This window comes from Sitodiplosis mosellana, unplaced genomic scaffold (genome assembly GCF_009176505.1).
Source record: "Sitodiplosis mosellana isolate CC-2019 unplaced genomic scaffold, AAFC_SMos_1.0 Smas_scaffold_2, whole genome shotgun sequence".
In the NCBI taxonomy this organism is placed as follows: Eukaryota; Metazoa; Arthropoda; class Insecta; order Diptera; family Cecidomyiidae; genus Sitodiplosis; species Sitodiplosis mosellana.
In genome coordinates, this window is record NW_022595245.1 from 3,823,662 (window position 1) to 3,838,403 (window position 14,742).

Below are 14,742 nucleotides of genomic sequence, written 5' to 3' on the forward strand. Positions count from 1 at the left end.
TCAAGATTTTATATAAAAGTGGGCTTCAATACCTTTTATTTAAGCCATAACATGTGTTAATATCATACCTCTATCCAAAGTTACAGTACTTTTTGTACAAAATTTAGTGGAAAATAATAGAATTTGGCTACTTTTTGAGACTTTGGTGGGCTCAAAATGACTTATATCGATTGGGACAGTACAGTTTCTCTCTGGAATCTCATAGAGAGATGTCAAACGAAGAATTTAAGTGCTATACAGTCTAAATATGTTTATTTTTTTGTGGCAATCTTCATTGAAGCGGTATTACCAAATAGAAAGTACAAGAAACTTTCGAAAACAATTGAGGAACAAAAACCAAACTTGCGCAAATGCAATCAACATGAAACTTTCAGAATCTCATTTTTTCTCTAAAAAATGGAACCTCAGAAAATTTTAAGTCAATCAGAAGCGATTTACGGGTACCTCCCCTACAAAATTGTCGAAATTTTGCCTGAAATTACCCATTTTTCACTAAAAATGATCAAAAATCGATGTAAAATCAATTGAGTACTGTTTTTTTATATTAAATATGTTATGTTCTTTGACCACAAGTTAAGGAAAAGACCTTAAAATGCCAAAAATGGCGATTTTTGGCTATCTGAATAATTAAAGCTCGGGCGCCAGGTCCCAATCCCAGGTTTTAGGGTAGTTTTTTGTTGGAATTTTCTTTTTGTATGATTCTGCAACGATTAAGCTATTTGGTGACGTAAAATTCGAAAAAATTCGAAAAAAAACCACTCTAATAGATGACACGTATGGGTCTAGTGAAGTTCCAGACCGATCAAAAATCATGACTGCATAGCTAACGAGCATCAAGTTTGCCGTCATCATTGAAAATCCAGTCAAAGCGATACCAATGTCAAGCCCTTTCAATGCATTCCGATTAACTGCGATGAGACACAGGCAGGTTAGTTTTGGAGAAATTAAAGACAATTTGTGGACAATTTACAGAAATCGGATGGCTTAAGTATTTCCTCTGTTTTGTGTTCAGTTGCAAGCGATTTCAGTCGTTCGAATTCCTTATAAAGAGCAATGTCCCCTTCTTAACTAGATTCTCTGTAACCCTTATAATATTTCAGTGCGTTCTCTGCTTTCTGCTGGTGAAATATTTTCATTTCGATCGTGTTGTTTAAGAAAATATTTAGTTTACGTGTTGATTCATTTTGGAAGAATTTTTACTTGAATTTGTTCTTTCTGAAGGAAATATTGCGGTGTAATAGGCATCATTACAAACACCAGCGAAAAAAGGATTGGAAATAGAACACAAATGCACGGTAGGTATTCATATTCAACCATCGCACCAGCAATAAAAATGAATAAAACGCCAACAGTTCGCATGAAAAGCCAAAAGCTTCCTAATCGTCCACGAATACTAGTAAAGACGAAAAGAAAATTGTTCATTTGAAACAAAATTGACGAATTAATTGTATATAATTCCGATTACATACTCATCATTGGCAATTTCCGACACGTACAGCATTGTTGCGGATTGCATTGCGCCACTAGCACAGCCAGCTATAAATCTCGCTATGAGAATGTGATTGAAGTTGATGCTAAAGTAAATCATGGCCCAAAATATGATCGACGGTATGGTGAGAACAAGTAATGCTCGTTTGCTACCCAGAATTGGTATCACATAACCAAACAATAGTGAACCACACAAGCCTCCAATGCAATTGATTGAACCAATCCATGAAGACTCCTCAATTGTTAACGGTTTGACAAGAGGTGAGTTTTCGGACGTGAGAACCGGTAGAGCGGGTGATGGCCATCCCGTTATACATCCGTGCGCGAATTGCAGAATGTTAGCTACATTCGGAAAAAAAGCAGATGAAAATTAGTAACTGGTGTGTATTCACCACCAAAATACTGTAAAATCTTTTTTTAGTTAAAGTGAAAATTATTTGAAGTAATAAATTTTAAAATTAAATCGAAAATCACCTGCCAGCACAGCAAAGTACTGATTCCATGCATTGGGCCACTGAAAAGGCTTTTCAGGTTCTTTTGTCGTCATCGTAAAGCAATAAAATCTCTATTTGATTATGCTTCCACTAGTAAACTCACACGACTTGTCGGAGTCACAGTCTCTTTGCAATTAATTAAATTGAAATTTCATAAAATGATCGGAGAGAGTAATTTCATGAAAGTCTAATCAAATTACATCACCTGTAATCACGTCAGTAGTCATTTTGAATTACTGACACCAGATAAGCTAATTGCAAATTTGTGAAGCGAGCAGATTTGATAGTCGTAAATGATTAGCCACAGCTTTTATTATCACCCGTTTGTTTACAGAGTTGTTTGTTATTATAATTTATAAATTATATAATTGCGTAGTGAATTTCTTTGCATATTTTTCGAGATTTTGAATTCAGATTTCAAAACAAATTTTCAAAATAAATATTCATAGTAGATTTCCGCCATATACAATTCTAGCGTTTCTTAGAAGAAAACAAAAAGATCTTGTGCAAATAGAAAACACACAGTTTTGGTTGAATGTAAAAATAAATAGCCTTAAAATTTGCCTAAATCCAACACGAATTACAATCTAGCAAGAGAAAAAAAAAACAAGATTAGAAATGATCTGATAACTTATTGCGTAGATGTTGTCTCATTGACAGCGATGGCATTGGACTCGGTTTAGGTACTGGCGCATTGTTCTCAGGTGGATCAACCGAATCGATCGATGTGCCTTTAGTTTCATCCATGAAAGCGACACAAATGAGTCCAACGCAGCAATTGATTCCGAGAATCAACATAGAGCCATGCAGATAGACTACTTCTAATGATATTGGAAAGAATATGTCGCCGACAAAAGCAACTGCATTAAGGCACAACGAATGAAACATTACGCCGATGGGCCGAATCTGAAAAAAATTGGAACGTAATATTAAGACTTTTCTCGACTAGGGTCACTGTCATCACTTCCACAGATTAGAAATATTAACCGTTTGGGGACAAATAATTTTGTTTATTTGTGAAAGTACAAGTAAGCCCCGCGTGCCATCCTCCACTTGTATATCCTCCATCTATACTAACCTTCGGTGAAAAGTTCTCCAATGCACATGCATTAGAAATGGCCACAATGCCAACGGAAGATGTGAAAATGACGAAAGATAACGATATTACGGGTAGCCAAAGAAAATGTGAAACATCATATTCACTATGGCGCAGATACGAATATAGAGTGAATATAAATAAACCAAATGCTGAACATGATAAGGAAAAATATAGCGTTGTTTTGCGTCTAAAGTCACCCAGTAATGTTGATACCACACCACCAACAATTTGTATAATGGCCAGAACGATTGAAGACGCATTTACACTCAACGATGTTCCGCATTCTTGGAAAATTAACGACGCATAATTGATGATGATAACGATACCCGTCGTTTGCATAAGCCAAGCCATCGCAAAACTCGTAGCAAATCCCTTCAGAGCCATACGATTCTGAAAGTCTTTCAACTCGATTTTCGTACGTTTTCGTCGTTCTTGCTCATTTGCAATAAACTTTTGGTATTCCGTTTTAAAAATGGCCTTTTCGTGATCACTTTTACCCTCGCATCCGTTGTAGTATTTGATCGATTTCTCTGCTTTCTACCATTTTGAAAATGGGTTTTTAACGAGAACAATAAATTAAAATATTAAAAACTCGAAACAGAAAAACAGAACATGATCTAACATGAGCTTACTAGAAATTTATCTTTCTGGAGATAGTGTTGTGGCGTGTTTGGCAATGTTGTCACCCAAACTAGGTAGATTAGTGGAATCACAATGAAAAACATCGCTCTGTATCCGTATGGAATGTAGGAGCCACCAATGAATGACATTGCAATGCCGACATTTTTGGCCAACGGAAGAATCGAACCGAGACGATTGCGAATTCTGAAATCATTAACTATCGGTGAATAAAAATCAAACTAATTGAACTCTATTTACTTGTTGTTTGCTATTTCGTGGACATAAGTTTCAACGTTGAGAAATGCGCCGCCAGCCACTCCGCCAAATAAACGTGCAAAAAATACATAATAAAATGTATCACCAATGTAAATGAGAATCCAAAATGCAATGCACGGAAGGGCACAACACGTCATAGCCAATTTAGATCCGTACTTAACTGACAAAACCCCAAATAGAATGGTACCAACCACAGCGCCAATGCTGACGGCACCACCAATCCATGACAAGTCTGCATTGGTCATTGGTCCCGTATGGAGTGGTGTATCCTCGGAAATGAGCAAGGGCAAAGCTGGCGAAAGCCATCCCGTGAACATTCCATACGAAATTATCACAAAATTTGCTGATTTGAAAATAAATAACGCACCACATGTTTTTTCAAACGAATTAAATTGGATTATATAGTAATTTACCTATGATCGTTGCATATAGCTGATTTTGTACATTTGACAAAATATTAAAATTCTCTAACATAATCATTTTTGTCGCTTTAATTTTAGCTTTTCAGTTGGAAACAATAAACGTGAGGTTAATATTCCGGTTATTTCACTCAATCTGTACGTTTTATATCGAGTAGAGTCTGTGTTATTAATCAATTCGATATATTCCATACACAAAAGAGAAATATTCATTCACTATCTTGTTGTGCACTTGTTTATACGTTACTTTTGCATACGTAATACGTCGGTCACGTTAAGATTTTTATTAGATATTACATCACTTCACTGTGTAGTGTGTACTCGAAAACACAATAAATTTTAGTAGGTTAAAGTAGCTTCTTTTTCAGCGGAAATCCCAATAAATACACTCATCAATAAGCTGATAACTATCAAACTTTGATATGTAATAACGTTACTTCCACATATTATCCACAATTTCAACTTTTGACTACATCATGATGATCTTTCTTCTATAATAATAGAATCAACACCTTTTGCACACGTAATATCAAATATATTTACCTGGCAAATAGCTAAGCTTCACTACTAAATCTTGCGATAAGCGTTATCTTCATTTGGTAACAATTTTGATTTTAGATCAAATGGTCTAACTGAGTTTATCATAGGTTTATCATTGCAAATTCGTTCTAATTTGGATGATATCACATCATAATTTTTCTTATCAAATCTATCTTATCTAATATCTTTCAGTTTCTTTATAAAAACATTTATTTTTCCAAGTGCCTCATTTCACTAAATGCTATTAAGTTCATCTGTTGTTTTTTCATCAACACCAACATTGTCTAAGGATTTACCGGTCGTTTCTTCCAGAACATAAACTACAAACACTGTTCCAACTAAGCAACCCACTCCATGGATCACCATACAACCATAAAGGTCCAAAGAATCTAAGAGAATAGGAAATGCTTTAACCGCTCCGAATGCAGCTAAATTTGTAGCGAACACAATTATTGCCATGCCAAACGTTCGAATCTGAAATTAATCAAGTAATAAGCATAACTGACTGAGTTGTTAAAAGAAATATTATTAAAAAGATGTGATTTAAATATGTTTACTACGCCATACAAGTATTTAGCGGCAAAATTTGCTGCCATTTATCTAAATTAGTCAATTTTGATTGATACGCACCTTTGGCGGAATATATTCTACGCCACAAATCATTGTCATTGGTAATACGCCCGCAGCAGATATGAATATTACAAATGATAAACTAGTCACTGGGACCCATGCGAATGCTGATAAGTCATTGCCATTCAGATGAAGGTAATGATAGAGTGATAACGAAAGCAATCCAAGTGCCGAGCCCAAAAATGAGATTGAACACAAGATTTTTCGGCCGAGTATATCAGCGAAGTAGGTAGTTGACAGTGAGCCGAGAATGAGTGCGATGGCAAGAACAATGGACTGAAGATAAGGGTCAATATTTGTTTCGGCTCTCTCAAATATCATCACCGAATAATTGATGAGTGTGTGATTGGCAGTGAAGGTTGACAGAACGGTAAGAGTCACAGCTATGGCTAATCCCTTCAATGCGGTACTATTGACTGTGAATAATCACATTTTGTCATCAGTTTTTTTTTTGAAGAATGCAAAAAATGGTTCAAAGAAAAATATTTCCATCGAAAATAATAAATTGAAGGGAAAAAAGAAGATTACAATAGTCTGATGCTTGCAATTTTACTTCGGCTTTCTGTTCATGTACAATCGATTTCAGCCTTTCCAATTCTTTGTAAATCGCCTCGTCTTCTTCGTTGCTCTCTCCTTTGTAACCTTTATAGAACTTTAACGAATTTTCTGCTGCCTATAATTGAATCAATTCAAATACAATTTTAAATCCGAAAAGTTTCGAAAACGAAATGTTTCAAGGTCAAAATGGATGAATATTTACCAAAGTGTGTTCTTTGTACAGGTGAAATCGAGGAGTATTCGGAAACATAAAGAAAATTATAGCAAATGTGATGGGTATACAAATACAAATGCACGGGATTTCTCTGTATTCAAGCGTCGATCCAAATATATAGGCAGTCAAAATACCGATATTTCGTATGAATAGCCAAAAGCTTCCTAATCGTCCACGAATACTAGTAAAGACGAAAAGAAAATTCTTCATTTGAAACAAAATTGACGAATTAATTGTATATAATTAGCCAAGTACTTCCAAGTCCTCCACGGACACTAGAACATGGTTTGAAAAGAGACTTTTAGTTACATTTTTTTCTAATTTGAAAGGTCAAACGAATGTCTATTTCAACTAGTTGAGTAACGTACTTATCGTTTGCTATCTCTGTAACATACAGACACTGTGCCGTCTGTATACCTGCGCCGTAGAATCCGCTGATGAATCTGCCCAAAAGAATGTGGTAGTATGAATTCCCAAAATAAATCAACAGCCAAAATGTAGCAGACGGAACGCTCATAAATAGCAATGTACGTTTGCAGCCCAACAGAGATATCAAATAACCGCAGAAAAGTGACCCGAATAATGCGCCCATACAATTTATCGATCCGATCCATGAGACATCCTATATTTATTTATTATTTATTTAATTATTATTTATTTATTATTTATATTTATTCACCTCGTTGTCTAAAGGGCCACTTTCAAGTGGAGTTTTGATCGGATCTTTTAGTATTTGGACAGCTGGTGAATTCCAACCAAGTCCACATCCATGCCCATAGTAAATTATGTTAGCTGTAGGTATATGAAATTATTTTTGATTAAGACAAATCAATCTAATTAAGCAATTAAAAAAAAATTAAACAAAACCAATTTAAATTAATTGGTGAAATAATGAAGAAATAAACACCTGCAAGCACAGCGAGATATTGATTCCGTACGTTAGTCAATTGGAAGGGTACATTTGTTCCATCCATCATTTTAAGCAAATAATTAATTTTTATCCGATGAAAGCTTGTCTGATCGCTGTCGCGCCGAATTTAAGAATAACCAAACGGCCTTAATAAATTACAATGAAAACACAAACCTTCTTCAAACGTGTTCGATAATGTCATTGAAATCCGCGATAATTTTTTTAATTTGAAAATGTGACATTTCGAAGATCACAAATCTTTTCAATTGCTTTGTTAAATGAAAAATAAAATATAGACAAAAACATCTGATTTTGTTGAATGTTCAAATGAAAAACGTCGCATGACGTCCCAGAAAATTGGAATTTCCAAAAAATTTGATCAGATAAACTATTGTTTTGGAAAGAATAATAAATCAAAGATAAAAATAGTACGAAGCAAGAAGTGACTATAATCACAATAAATATTGGTACATGTTCACATGATTCCCATTTAAATATAGTATGTTTTGCTATTTTAAAGGCATGTACGCCTTTTTGGTTCCATTTATAAATGTGAGCAATGAAGGAAATTCTTTAGTTTCAGTTTTGATGAATACCCAATAGTGTCACATTTAAATTAGAAAGAAAGAAGAAGGAGGAGAAGAAGAAGGTGAAAAAAAGTATAAATATTGCAAATATAGATGCAATCGCATGCATATTTCCATAATATAGAGAGTGATTCGTAAACATCCAAGTTGGAATTTCCAACCATTCCGCGATTGTATAATCTTCGAATTAGAAGTGTAGATAAATGTTATCTGTATGAAGATTCATTGGGGAACACAACAAAGCTTACGCAGCAAATATTCGATTAATTGTTATGATTGATGGCAATATACCGATGTACATTGTATTTTGTATTTTTTAATGTAAATATGTCAATTGTTGAAAAATGGACAACACAAAGCTTTCTGTAATGATACATTTAAAGGTTCCACACATAAAAAAAGTATCCCTTGCTGAAAAAATAGCTGAGTTTCACTTCTACTATATTTTATAATTTATCTCGACTAATTTTTTGTGCCTGTTTTTGCTTCACCTTTTATTCTTTAGTTTAGTTATGTTTCCTTTTCACATGTGGCAATGGCACAGAATAGACGTTGAAATTTGTCCTACCATGACGGTATGTACTATCGCATTGCATTAACGACGACGCGCAATCTTTTTATTATTTACTATCTACTTTGACTTGTGTCCCAAAAAAAAACATTTTGTGCGGTTCCAACAAAGTCCAAAGCAGGGCTGGAATTCTAAGAATTCCACCGAAATCGTTCGGAATTATTTTTTTCGTACATAGGACCATATTGGAGTGAAAGAGAGAGATTCCACTATTTTTCAGCTTCCCACCGGAATTATTCCGACAACTTTTCGACGATTTCAAAATTTTATGCAGACAAATATTTCAACCGTAACAATATCTTTCCACCATACCCCATCGACTTTGTAAAATTGCGTTCGGATTATTTAAAAAATAATCACTTTTATTACACAGAATCTCCCAACCAATTGTATTTCAACGGATTGAAATGAAGTACGGTTTACCTCCACGAGATATCGCTCAAAATTGGCTGAGAGTCTTGTTTCATCGTCATGAATCTGCCAATGAATTTTCAGAATGGTTTTCTATCTGTGAAAGGAGTTACAGCGCCATATGTGGTCAGAAAAGACATTCTTTGAAAATTTCTTCGTTTGTTCCATGCTAGGTGACATTTTTGATAATAACTCAATTTTCCATAAATAAAATTCGCCCCTTTGGGGCGCTGCCCCACTGATATACTTTGCTTTAATCGTCAACAAAATGCATGGAATATTTCTCTATGTTGGTTTATCGCGTATAAGGTGGTAATACAAAAGTTTGTTATATTATTGAGTCTTTATTTTGTACGGATAAAGAGTTTTATCCGTAACTGCTATCTTTATAATCGGACTTTTTCACCGATACGGATAATTTTTTTTATCGGTACCTACCTGTATCACAGGTCCTGTAAGCCATGAATAAATTTAACAAATGAAAAAAAAAAATATCTGTCACCGTTACGGATAATATTTTCAATCTGTGACCCAAATAAAAATGGTGTGACATGTTTACTATGCATTCAATTCTGTAGATTGGTGATTGGATTTAGTTCAAGTTAATTTGATAAGGTTTTGTAATAAAATGTTGCAACAACAATAAAAAACGAATTGTTCGGCAGACAATATGTTTGTTTTTCACCAATTTGAAAATAGTTTTATTTAATTTAATTTTTTTCATGAACAAAAATATGCTAAAATTTCAAAGGGTTATTACAAAAGCATACGTAACAATTTCGTACTAAATATTTACCGATTTCATACTAAAATATAACCAATTCAAATTTTGGTACGAATTTGTTACGTTTTAGGGTGCTTTTGTAATAATGGAATTCCAAACTGCTGGTCAGAGAATGTGTTTCAATCAATTCACCATATTGAATCTTGAATTTACAAAGATAAATAGGCGAGGGGGAAATCACTCTAAGGTAATTTGTAGTCGAGAAAATAATAGAGAAGTAATCGAAAAGTAATCGAGACAAATTTTTTTCTCGAAAATAGGACTTCCATACCTTTCATTTACGCTTCTACATGCTCTGATATCATAACTCTATCCAAAGGTTCAGTCAATTTATGTTCCTCGGGATAAATTTATCCCAGGCATAATTTGTTTTGGTCAAAATACCAAAATTTCCAGCATGATTCTTACTTATAGAGATGTAAATTGATGTTTAACTTTGTTTCTGTTCTTATTGGTGCCATAAATATGAAAAATTTCCAGTCATATCGAAATATTTGTAATTTATTTTTATCCCAGGAGTGGTAACAAGAAATCAATTGTCAATTTTTGCGCAAAACACAGTCAAACTTGAAGTTCAGGCCAATGTTCTCTGGTTTTTCATCACAAATTTTAATAATACGGATATTTCGAATCAAATTTTTCTCAAAAATATTCAACACTTTGCTATCCGAGAGATAAATTTACGACCAAATGGTTATAAAGTACTACTAGTAACCGCACTGTGACTTAGACCTCGACCGAAAGAATATTTGTGCAAAATTTGGACGGGATCGCTTGAAAAATGTAGGGGGAGATGAACAAAAAAATTCACGAATCATTTTGGCACAAACTTTGAGCCTTGTGCAAATGTGGATATTTTCTATTCAATATCAAGTAGAAACGAAAGACCCAGAATGAAAGTTCAAAGTGTGAAAGGAAAATATGAACACCAATCAACATGAACATTATTAAACATTAACAACAAGAGGATCAAACAAAGTTATAGGTTGACTATTTATTTCAATTGTCACAGTCGAAATATCTGCCGTTTGATTACTCGCAATTAATTTATCTTTTTCATAAATGCTGCAGATGAATTAAATTTAAATTTAAATTCAATTCGTTCTGATGGTCAATTTATACGTTTACTACTTCCGCCTACATACCTGACAAAACCAACATGCATTTCTGTGAAGGTAGAAAGACACGGTCTGATTTTCTAGTGATGCTCATCCGCTAGAACATTGATTTCATGTTCTCCAATGCATTTCATCTGCGCATAATTGCAGTATTGGTCCTTATCTATTGGATCAAATATGACAAGTACTTGAGAAATGAATACATCATTCTGATTTGAAAGTCAAGCTCATTAAAGCTGTAATAAGAGAACAGCTGTAATTTAATTTTTAAGTTTCTTTATTGCTTGTGTTACGTTCTAATGCTAGCGACTGAATGCCGGTGGTACAATGTTGTGTGTCACTTGACAGTTGGTTGTGTCGTTCACGCTGTGAACGACACACAGCTACTATGAGACTGAAAGGACTATTAAGGCGACTCTACACTTATTCTAAGCCTATTACACAAACGACAATGCGTGCAAAGTGTGAAGTACAATTGCAAAGTTCTAATTCAAGCTGAACTCGAGCATGAATCAAACACGAGAAGAAGCTGTAAGGTGGTGATGATGATTATCAATGAATGACAGCAATGGCTCGCTTATTACCATAATAACAGGGACTCGATTTTTTAGTTTATTATTGCTTGTTGCATTACTTTTAATTCGTAAAGTGTGTACGTCTTGAATGCGCCAAGCCGAGGCTCACACAGATCTAGACCACTGAAATACTACTCTGATGATGATGCATGCGTAATAATGGGCTGTAGTATTCCACACTGGTGGTAATAGTTGGTAAATTAAGAAGTCTAGCATTTCTCAGAGAGTGAGTATGAGTTAAAACTATTTACGTTGTAATGGTGATTGACACTAGTTGAGAGAAGTTTATTTTTCAATTTGTACTTATTATAGACAAACGGTTAAATTTGCACAAGTCCAGGTAAAAAATCTTCTACTCAATACTGTGAGGAATTTAACAGACAAATAACTTGAGCTGTTTTTTTTATAGAATAATAAATCAATGGTCGAACAAAGGAGCAATTTTGTTATGGTCAAATCATCCGATTATTCAGCTCTTTTTCACCTGAAAAATACAGATCGATCAAAAATATCAAACCAATTCCTTGTTTAGTGAAAATAATAAATATTCAAAATTACCATTGTTAGCAGCATGTTGAACAGGTATCTCAATCAAGTTCAGTATTGGCTCCTCTCTCAATGAGATAATCAACGACATTCGAGTGACCTGAAAATTAAACAAAGATCAATGAAAAAGATCAAATCAATGTTTTATTTAGTGAAAACAACTATTCAATACCATTTAAAGCAGCTGCGTTAAGAGGTGTTAAATTATCACTATTTCGAACTTCCAAGTTGGCTCCGTTATTAATGAGAAGTTCAACGACATTCCTGTGACCTGAAAAAAAAACAAAGATCAATGAAAAAGATCAAATCAATGTTTTATTTAGTGAAAACAACACCATTATAAGCAGCTTCGTGAAGCGGTGTGTTTCGTGCATTATTTGTAATAGTAACGTTGGCTCCTGTATTGATGAGTCCCCGAGCTTGTTCCAAATGACCTGAGAAATAAAATAGATCAATAAAATATTAGATTGAACAAAATCATTTTGTTAACAACACAAATGCTCAAATTCACCATTTCTAGCAGCAATATGCAGAGCTGTATTTCCGTCTCTTCTGTTAGCTGGAGCTTGAAAAAAAAATTGTAGATCAGTGCAGTGAATCGAAAGAAAATGTCTTACGTCCGTGAGATGAAACTTGATAAAGAAATGGAGCTTCAATCTTACCATTATGGTTGGCTTCCACAATTAAGAACTGTGTGAAAAACAAAGTGAAAAAATTGGAATTGGAACAATGGATGAGATTGTAATGGTTTTAATTTGTTTTTTATTCGAATAAACCCAAAATTTGTGAGTGAAAGAATTTCAAGCAATAATAAAATTACAAAAAAAATTGACTGAAATTGTCGCTCACCTGGGATACCACCAAGCCAATGAGCAGCAGTGTGAAAGATCTTCGACTCAGCATTTTTGCAGCTTCGAACTACCAAAAGTTTATTACAAACGTATCAATTGAAGAGAATTGACGAACTGTTTGATGGGTATACGAATGGAACGCATCTTCTTATATACTTTTCAAGTATGATCACATCAGTAAGCAACACGTGTACATCACGGTATAACTTAGTCCACGTGTAAAGACGATTCTATTAAAACTTACAGAATGTTTTCGCAAATGGTTTGAAAAACAACGCAATTCGACCACATTGAATTGAAAATTCAAGCAAATATTTTTCACCCTTGAAATGTTCAGTGGAGTTTATTTGACTTATATGTTTGAATATGAAAATGTTCACATCTTCTCGGTATTAACAAAAAAAAACATGTCGTTTCAAAGTCGTTTGGAAGTTGAATAAAAAGAATTACATTGGTAATCCCGAACTTTTCCGTACCGTTGGCCTGCGTTGTCCGTAGGTACTTGAGGTTATTTTTTGTGAATTTTCTTGAAATAAAAGCAGTGAAAATATAATAATGAAAATCAGCAGTAGCTATCTCATATGCTTTAACAATGTTTGACGTTTAGAACTGCTGTTGAAACTTTGTTGGGAGCGCCGCCAACCACAAATCTCTGTAAATATACGTTTGTGTGAAAGTAAAGTCTTTGTGTGTACGTTCGTGCGAATGTGAAGAGTCTATGTGTGCGTTGTACACAGAGATGTTGATTCGTGCAAACGTCGCATCCAATGTCGCATCATGTTAGGCGGCGCTATTGATATACTTTGCTTCAATCGTCAACAAAATACATGAAGTATTTCTCTTCTGTATGAGAGGTACCCGTAAACCGTACCTCATTGGCTTTAAACTGTCTGAGGTTTCATTTTTTGGAGAAAAAAATAAGATTCTGAAAGTTTCATGTTGATCGCATTTGCAGAAGTTTGGTTTTTGGCCCTCAATTTTTTCCAAGAAAATGTCGGCCGAAATTGAGGACAAAAAATCAAACTTCTGCAAATGCGATCAACATGAAACTTTCAGAATCTTATTTTTTCTCCAAAAAATGAAACCTCAGAAAGTTTAAAGTCAATCGGAATCGATTAACGGGTACCTCCCATACAAAATTGTCCAAAAATCGGTAATTTTAGTCAAAAATTTTGTATGGGAGGTACCCGTGAATCGATTCCGATTGGTTTCAAACTTTCAGAATCTTATTTTTTTCCCAAAAAATGAAATCCCAGAAAGTTTGAAGCCAATCAGAGTCGATTTACAGGTACCTCCCATACAAAAGTGTCAATTTTTTGAAGTTTTTCTTAGGGCAAGTACCCCAGGGTCAAATCGAAAATGGCTCATCTTCGAACTTAAACTAAGTTTTTCAAATACAAAACTTTTGGCATTTCCAGATTTTGATTATCTCAATTATTTTTCGAGTTATCGTGTTAACAAACAGCTAAGATAGCGACAACGACAACGACGACAGCACACGAACGGAAAAGTGTCTCAAAAAGTGGTTTTCTACGCGTTTCATGAGTTTTTATGATGATCTAAGCTAATTTTGCGAAAAAAGTTTTCGGGACCAATTCCTATACTTTCCCTTGACACGTTGTGTACGGAAAAGTAAAAACAACCACAGACCAACCGTCGCTTACATGCTATAAATTAGAATGTGTGAATGATCGAACGATATGACGAATAACTTTGCGTTATATCCAGACTTTCGTACCATGGTTGCGTTGCTTTGTTCAATAGCTTGCTTCAATAATTGAACAAAGCAACGCAACCATGGTACGTGAGTCTGGATATAACGCAAAGGTATTCGTCATATCGTTTGATCATTCACATTCTAATTCATAGCATGTAAGCGACGGTTGGTCTGTGGTTGTTTTTCAACTTCCAAACGACTTTGAAACGACATGTTTTTTTTTGTTAATACTGAGAAGATGTGAACATTTTAATATTCAAACAGGTAAGTCGAATAAACACCACTGAACATTTCAAGGGTGAAAAATATTTGCTTGAATTTTCAATTCAATGT

General features: G+C 34.4%; 3 protein-coding genes across 7 annotated transcripts; all 3 read right to left on the reverse strand.

Moving 5' to 3' along the window:
- Nucleotides 1-764: 764 nt before the first annotated feature.
- On the reverse strand, nucleotides 765-2,120 carry LOC129565056 (solute carrier family 2, facilitated glucose transporter member 8-like). 2 transcript variants are annotated; one of them, XR_008687562.1, is made up of 5 exons: nucleotides 1,963-2,120; nucleotides 1,470-1,830; nucleotides 1,201-1,393; nucleotides 971-1,115; nucleotides 765-908 (listed from the first exon to the last, which is right to left on the reverse strand). XR_008687562.1 is itself a non-coding variant. In XM_055439408.1 (4 exons), exons 1-4 carry the CDS (start codon nucleotides 2,033-2,035, stop codon nucleotides 1,065-1,067), a joined length of 678 nt encoding a protein of 225 aa, XP_055295383.1. In that variant the 5' UTR covers nucleotides 2,036-2,120; the 3' UTR covers nucleotides 765-1,064. The 2 variants fall into 2 exon arrangements, 1 of the variants encoding a protein (XP_055295383.1); XM_055439408.1 differs by having other exon boundaries at nucleotides 765-1,115.
- A 141-nt stretch (nucleotides 2,121-2,261) lies between these two features.
- LOC129565057 (facilitated trehalose transporter Tret1-like) lies at nucleotides 2,262-7,404 on the reverse strand. 4 transcript variants are annotated; one of them, XM_055439411.1, is made up of 11 exons: nucleotides 7,247-7,404; nucleotides 7,019-7,131; nucleotides 6,708-6,961; nucleotides 6,328-6,520; nucleotides 6,096-6,240; nucleotides 5,568-5,983; nucleotides 4,392-5,411; nucleotides 3,961-4,321; nucleotides 3,714-3,906; nucleotides 3,061-3,618; nucleotides 2,262-2,888 (listed from the first exon to the last, which is right to left on the reverse strand). In XM_055439411.1, exons 1-7 carry the CDS (start codon nucleotides 7,314-7,316, stop codon nucleotides 5,172-5,174), a joined length of 1,431 nt encoding a protein of 476 aa, XP_055295386.1. In that variant the 5' UTR covers nucleotides 7,317-7,404; the 3' UTR covers nucleotides 2,262-2,888; nucleotides 3,061-3,618; nucleotides 3,714-3,906; nucleotides 3,961-4,321; nucleotides 4,392-5,171. The 4 variants fall into 4 exon arrangements, with proteins under 4 accessions (XP_055295386.1, XP_055295387.1, XP_055295388.1 ...); XM_055439412.1 differs by having other exon boundaries at nucleotides 2,970-3,618; XM_055439413.1 differs by having other exon boundaries at nucleotides 2,953-3,618.
- Nucleotides 7,405-11,573: 4,169 nt separating this feature from the next.
- On the reverse strand, nucleotides 11,574-12,887 carry LOC129565058 (ankyrin repeat, PH and SEC7 domain containing protein secG-like). Its single transcript, XM_055439414.1, has 7 exons — nucleotides 12,691-12,887; nucleotides 12,504-12,531; nucleotides 12,353-12,406; nucleotides 12,177-12,275; nucleotides 12,014-12,112; nucleotides 11,854-11,941; nucleotides 11,574-11,779 (listed from the first exon to the last, which is right to left on the reverse strand). The coding sequence occupies exons 1-6, from the start codon at nucleotides 12,742-12,744 to the stop codon at nucleotides 11,883-11,885; spliced, it is 393 nt and encodes a 130-aa protein (XP_055295389.1). The 5' UTR covers nucleotides 12,745-12,887; the 3' UTR covers nucleotides 11,574-11,779; nucleotides 11,854-11,882.
- Nucleotides 12,888-14,742: the final 1,855 nt, after the last annotated feature.